At 33.9% G+C, this 7,163-nt stretch overlaps 1 protein-coding gene across 1 annotated transcript; it reads right to left on the bottom strand.

The window, feature by feature from the left end:
- Positions 1 to 4,215: 4,215 nt before the first annotated feature.
- LOC104514140 (glucoside xylosyltransferase 1-like) lies at positions 4,216 to 6,807 on the bottom strand (the record flags this gene model as incomplete). The annotated part of the gene is made up of 3 exons (XM_010157707.1): positions 4,216 to 4,733; positions 6,210 to 6,382; positions 6,684 to 6,807. Coding segments are annotated over 3 exons (459 nt in total), but the record flags the coding sequence as incomplete, so codon positions are not given.
- Positions 6,808 to 7,163: the final 356 nt, after the last annotated feature.

The following is a 7,163-nucleotide window of genomic DNA, read 5'->3' as shown; positions in this document are numbered from 1 at the left end:
TTTGGTTTTAAACCTCAGTAATAGTTTCTAGTAGTCTATTAGGACTACAAAGCAACTGGGGGGGAACCTGCATTTCTACAGAAAATTATCCTGCATTATTTAAGATTTGGCAGTTAAATGCAAAAACCAAGTTTTAAGTGTTTCTCCATACAGCTAAACTTGGATGAAATTTTTTAATTCCCTCAGAAATAATAAAGTATATACAATAGTCCTGTATTTTTTTTTTAATTTTACTTTCTGGATTCATGCTTTGTCCACTTGGGCAACTTGAGCAAATAAATTGGCTGTTATTTGTGCAAAACTTTGTAGGAATTTAAGTTATTCTTCTCAAATATATAGATAATTTCAGCTGGAAAGAACTTAAGTTCCAAAAAGAAAGGAAATGGAAGATATCTAAAAAGATTAGAAACATGACAGAAAAATACTTAAGGATTTCTTTTGAAAAAATACAAGTTACACTTCTGAGTGTTTCTGTGCACAGAAGAGCTCAGACTGACAGCAAGAGCCAAATAAGGCACATCTAAGATCTGGTCCAAGATCCATCACTTCATACTTCTACTGCTTATGCTACAAAAGAACCCACTTCCTGCTAATGAAGAGCGAGCCATACCCCCACACCATAGTTCCCTGCAACTTGTTTTAATACACAAAATTACTGGAGCCATTCCAAATGCCATCCATTCACAAAGTAGTGAAGCGGGCAGGGATCTATGATAATTATGGTAATCGCATTAGATATCACATGAGAGAACATAAACATAACAACTACTCAAAACGAATAATTTATTTAAAAAAATTAAATGGAGACACAAACAGCCTACACATTCATTTAAATTATACAGGAGTATTCCACTTAACCAGGTAAAAAAAAAATTAGGAAATGGATATTATTAAACCTGCTTGATAGTGGAAAATCTTTTAATTTGAAACAGAAACTTGGCAACGAAAAAGAACTAACTTCTAAGAAACGGAAAATCTAGCTATGTTCATGTGTTTGCAGACACCTTTATAAACCAGGTAGGAGAAATCAGAAGTCTAATGGTTTCCTACGGGCAAGCTAAAAAAGTAGAAGACTGATTTTACCCATCAGTTTCCCTCCATTTAATCCACCAAAAATACCATCACATCCATAAATGGGAATAACAGTTCTGCTTCATTCCTATCGTCACTCAAAATAAGAGTACCCAATAATGTACATACAGAAAATTCATTACACCCTCAGCTTTGCCTCTTACATATTCCATTTCTAAACATTCCAAACAGACCCAGACCCTTCCCTCCTCCACCACTACATTGCACTTATTTCCTTTTCCATGCTGTCTAGATGAGAATAATTCGGGATGAGAAAAAGACAGAAGACCGGGTTCTCAGTCATTCTGATACAGAAAGTACACAGATGAAAGTGTGAAAAGCCTGTGTGGTTGGAGTATGTCTAGTATGGACAGAAACCTGGTGCAAATTAATGAAAGAGTTGACAGTTCACTTTTCCAAACAAAATTTTCACAGAAGTTTATAACTTGATCGAATTCAGCTCAAACCCAGCAAAAGGCAACTCCATATTGCTTTAAAATATGTTTAAAATCAGAATAAGGAAAAACAAAAATGTCTTTTTCTTCTACACCTCTTCACCTTTCTAAATTTAAATCAAAAGCTTAAAGGTCACTTTCAGTCTAAATTCTGGCAAAACTACAAATAACCGGAAAGACATTTTCATAAAGCTTACAGAGCCTTATTAACAGGCAGAGGTACAAGTACCATACATGAGGATGTTTCAGTCTCATTAAGGGATAGCTGGCCTTTCATACCACCTACAAAGAGAGAGAGAACTTCACATAAATGAGGTAACACATCTTCAAATAGATCTCTTCTACTGTGATCCCTTTAAACAGACAGAATAATGGTACCATGATATAGAGACACATCAAGCATGATGAAGACAGATTTATCTTAATTTAACCTGAATGTACATCTTCTGATGTTGACTTTTTAACATGAAACTTCACACTTATATTAGCATTAAATAATTTTATAATAAATAAATCAGTAAAAAAGGAACTTAAGTTCTGTAGTTTGACAGGTCCTATTTTGCTGGTTACTTATTACGTCTGCACACAAATAAATGTTTCTAAAACTAGACAGCAATGAAGATTCACAGGCTAGATGTAAGTTTCCACACTTGCATGCGTAAGTACTCCCCCTACAAATCAGGTATTGAAACCTTTGGGAGTATAACTGGTTTCTATCACACTACTTGGGTTTTCCAGTCTTGCTGTCTACAAATATTTTCTTCGTAAGACAGATTTGTTTTTAAAAGTCAGCCATCTTTCTAAATTTAAGACATAGGTATTACAGAACTAAAACTATTTGAAACAGACAAATACTGTGGAGTCTTACTTAATGAAAGCTACTACGCACTTGCTGGTTTTTACATTTTCTAAAATGCTCATGAGTGTTACTTGGGAATGGATAGCTGAGGTATGCAGTTTAAGTTTGTATTAATAAAAACTGAAAACTATGGCATAAGGCAGTATATTCTGCTATTTGTAATATTCTAAGTAAACGTCTCTTGAAATAAGCACAACCTAAGAATTTTTATCCTATAAGCTTAAACACTAACCCCTTTTGTTCCCACAAAAACTGAAATTTACGAGGTAAAGTTGCTGCTAACATTCACGTTCCACTTTTTCCTAAAATGGATAATTGGGTTATAAGCAGTATCTCACATGCGTGCAACATCCTAAAAATCAATTAAAACTGAAAGTTTCTGCAAAAATGAACACAAAAACAGGCCAAAAGAAAGGTTTTTTAAATATGAACACACAATACAAGCAAAAAAAAGAGCTGAAGACAAATTGATATAAAAATCAGTATTTATGTAAAAAAATAATGCATTGCATATTGTAAAATCAGTCAATAACAGTATTGACCTTCCCACAGATTCCTAAATTTTCAGGTTTCAAAAGATTACATAGCAAGGAAGAGAGACTGTTAACTACATGCAAGACAGAGTGCTTCCTCATGTCCATTCCAGAAATTTACACCCTGAGCCAGCAGGGAGATTAGAAGCAGAATATAAACTCTGCTTACAATGGAGTGTGTTTTTCCACTGCTAAAGTACTCATCCAGCTCACATGATCTGGCAGTCAGAATCAGCCTGCCTTTGACAAAGAAACAGCCACAAAAATTAAGCTTCTAAAATGGGATTGGGATGAAGGTGCAAGTCAGTGAGTGGATCCTCCCTGTCCAACACACAGGAACTTTTCTGGAATCCAAAAACTCACTTGATGAGGACTTCATCTCAGCTGGACAGGTTATCCAGGTTCACATAAACTTCACAAATACAATTCATACCATGCACATTTAAATATTTTACTGTAACACTAGAACTCAGCCTTTTTCTTCATGTTTTTCTCTGAAAAAAAGTTTGTATTACAGTAACAGAACATTTTTTTCTTCCACTAAGATAAGAAAGCCTAATCCTTACCTGCTGTAAATCACTATCACCCTACCGACAGTAATGGATTTATGTAGCTGAGGGTATGCCCCCAAACTAATTTAAAACCATGTTATTAAAAAAATATGGTAACAGGATATATTCTCTAGGAAACCCATCTAACAAAGTCCGATAATGCATCAGAGCTCTTATTAGAGCCCTTCACTTTTAGGTACTAAATACACTACAATTATCATCAGATAATAAAATTCTTAGTGAGTAAATACAACAGCAACAGCTTTCCACTGTTGTCTTTTTTTTTTTTCCTATTTCCAAATGCCCTATAAAGCTGCAAAACCATGTAATTTTTAAAAAGTATTGTAAGACAGACAACTTCATACTGAACTTTTGCTAAAACACACCTCAACTCTGCTGCTCTTTTGGCTACAATGGCTCCATGATGTTGAAACACGTTGTGTATTGAAAAGTCTCTGTATCTACAGACAGAGAAAACTTATCACATACTAGTTATTTCTCAGAAAATGGTATTTAGTGTGCAGTTTACATCTAAGGTATGCAAAAGATTGTCAAAACAGAATTTCAACGTGTAATAGATGAACATACAAAGGCACGTACAGATTGTCAATGATTATATCACATTTCTTTGAAAACAGAGTATTTTCTGCACTTGTAAACAACTGTTTACATAAAGGCCTACACCTTTAAAGTGAGGTTAGTGCTGCTGACTCAGTTATTGCTACATTCACAGTTTAACAGGACTTTAGACAACATATGAGGTACACTCCCAAATAGAGCCATCTTCGTTTCTTCCTTGTTCATTTGATCATCAGATAACTGAATTAGGCAGACTAAAACTACTGACTGTAGAAGCCAGTAACACCAGGATCATCGGATCCAAGATAAACATTAGCAGTGTTTAAACTTCAAAAGCGCGAAAAGTCACCTTTGCAGAAAAAAGTTCCTCTTCTTCATTACATGACTATTTTCTTCATTTTTATGTATGCTAGTAAACTTTTATCTGGGCACACTGACAGATGAGTCAAGCCATATTGGAATTTTTGCACCTTTTGACCAGTATGCTAATTCAGTCTCTGGATTTAACAGCTTGGAGTAAAAATCACCTTCCCTTTGATCTTCTGCCATACAAGTGTCTTATGCTTTTTGTTAGCTGCTTTATGAACATTTTGTATTCTCTTCCACAGTATGTATGCATGGTTTTCCGTAATTCCAGTTCTAGGGGCTGCAACAGGGAATGAACCAAATCATCTCCAAATGAATACTGTAAAGATGTTAAGAAAAGAAGTTTTAAGGTCAGGGTTGTCATTATTCAGAATTATTAAAGACTGTATGCTTTCTATAGGTTTATCAAATGTTTTCAAGAACTCAGCTTCTGAATGTAATATTTCAAAAACACCTCTAAATTACAGAAATATACTCTCATGCTGTCAATAAGCCTAACAAGTGAGATTTTTTTAAGAATTAACATATCCAAAAAAGCAAAGATTAAATTTAAAATTACCTTATTAAATTAAAAATTTACATATCTAAAATAATTTCTGGTTATTTGTTTGTTGAACAGTAACTTACTTAAATGACATGTAACTTTTAAGGAATACAGTTCTTATCAAATTATAATGAAACAACAGTATGAGAAGTGGTACTGCTGAAATTTCATTAAACTGAATGATGGTCAAACACATACCATGTTTAACATGGACATGAAATAAAGAAGTCATTAATTCAACAGCACAGTATTTTTTATAAACAAATGATAAGCTAAAACAGCATTTCAAAGTAACATAATTTTGTTCATCTTATTACCACTGCATCAGCAGTGTTTTACATACTTTTTCTGACATTTTCATAAACCAAATGGGCTCATAAATAGAATGAAATAATGTTTTCTTCTTGTTTTGACAATGCTCAAAGGAAACAAAGAAATCATATTTTTATGGAAACACACTCACTTTCCCTGCAATGTATTCTCAGACCCCCAAAAGTACTTTTCTTCATTTTTATATCCATATGACAACATGTAATAAAGCACCATTAAAATATACTATTGATTTTTGAAGGTTATACACACACAATAGCCTGCTACATTAAAATGTGCATCAGTGCTAAATTTTACAGCTCTTCAGTGAGTATAGTGATGTAGTGATAAATAGTTTATTAGATGACTTATTTGCAGAATAAGAAGAAGTCACTGTACTTTGTATTTAAAGGAACAGTGATATATTAATACAGTGAATTTCTACAAAAGGTCAAAACATAGTATAAAACCAGTATTTTCTACAATCCAAATCTAGCTACAGGTAAATGCTAAATATTGCAGTAAATAAATACAAACTTTGGGAAGAAGGATTTTTTTTTAACATGTTAAAATCTCCAGAGAAATGAAGATTCTGATGATCTCCAAATGCTCGCACAGTTTACTAGGTTCATTTACTAAAGGAATGGGAATAAATAATTTTAAATCGACATTGACAACTACAGGTAATGTTTTAGAATCCTAACCTAGATGTAGCCTACACTGTGTTTCAAAAGATGCTCATTACAAAAGGAATACACGTGAATTCTATCCAAGCAGTAAAGGAATAATTGGTGAAACATTTAACATCACTTAGAAGAGAAAAAAATCACTTCATTGCAATGAAGGGAAGTATCAACAAAATCTACAAAATACATGCTGCACTGCAGACAAAAATATATTAAAAAAATAACTTTGCACAAGTACAATGCTGAAGACACTTACATTTTTTATTGCTTCATAGACAGCCTTAAAAGTCGGTTGTTTATCATCATGGTAAACACCTCTGTTTCCATGAAGAATAAATATACCTTCTTCTTCTGCTTCCTTACAATTGCTTCCGTAGATGCAGTGGTCAGGCCGGTAATTCCATTGGCAAGGAAAAACATAAAGACTTTCTGTGCAGAAAAATGAGAACACTAGATTAAGTATCAAAATCATTTCAGGAAGCACCCAATCTTCTCTTTTTAATTAAGGCTGCTTCAGGAATTTTTGTACACTTGTTTTGAAACCTAACAGCTAATTACACTCTAGCAAGCTCCAGTGCTGTTTTCTCAAAGTAAGCACTTTCAGAAAATGAAAGAAGTGCAAAGTCCCTTGGATACTTTCACCGAAAAGTCTGCTAAAAGAGTACTTCCCTGGATTTTTGAACATCATAGGGAAGATGTCATTTTAGACTAAGAATCAATGTGGATTTACCTGGGTTGTGATAAAACATGATGTTCAATAGATCCTGATCACCCCATGTTATGTTCAACTTGTACTTCTTCAGCAGTGGCATAAGAATTTCTCCCCACTGTAACCGGACTGGTGTCATATCATTCTATTAAACAAAACAAAGCAAAACAATACACACTCAGGACAATTATACCTATAAAGAAGGAAATCCCCTACAGAATCACAGTAATTTGCTTTTCAAAGTTAAAAATCTCAAATATACAGATGATTTCTTCCTTTTAAATAAATGAGCACATCTGTCTTCAAGATTTCCCTCAAACATCTTAAACCAAGAGTTCCAAGAAAGAGCACTATGACACTAAACCAACAGCTGCTACTTAATTCCCAAATTCTTGATTTAGCAATATCACTTCAATGGAAAAGCAGGAGGACTTCTAAGGTTTTGGCTGAGTAGCTGCTACTTGAGAGCAAGCTAGCCTACACTGAACTCCACATTAGCCG

This window comes from Eurypyga helias, unplaced genomic scaffold (assembly GCF_000690775.1).
Source record: "Eurypyga helias isolate BGI_N326 unplaced genomic scaffold, ASM69077v1 scaffold37148, whole genome shotgun sequence".
Taxonomy (NCBI): Eukaryota; Metazoa; Chordata; class Aves; order Eurypygiformes; family Eurypygidae; genus Eurypyga; species Eurypyga helias.
This window is presented reverse-complemented; position numbering and strand designations above follow the sequence as displayed.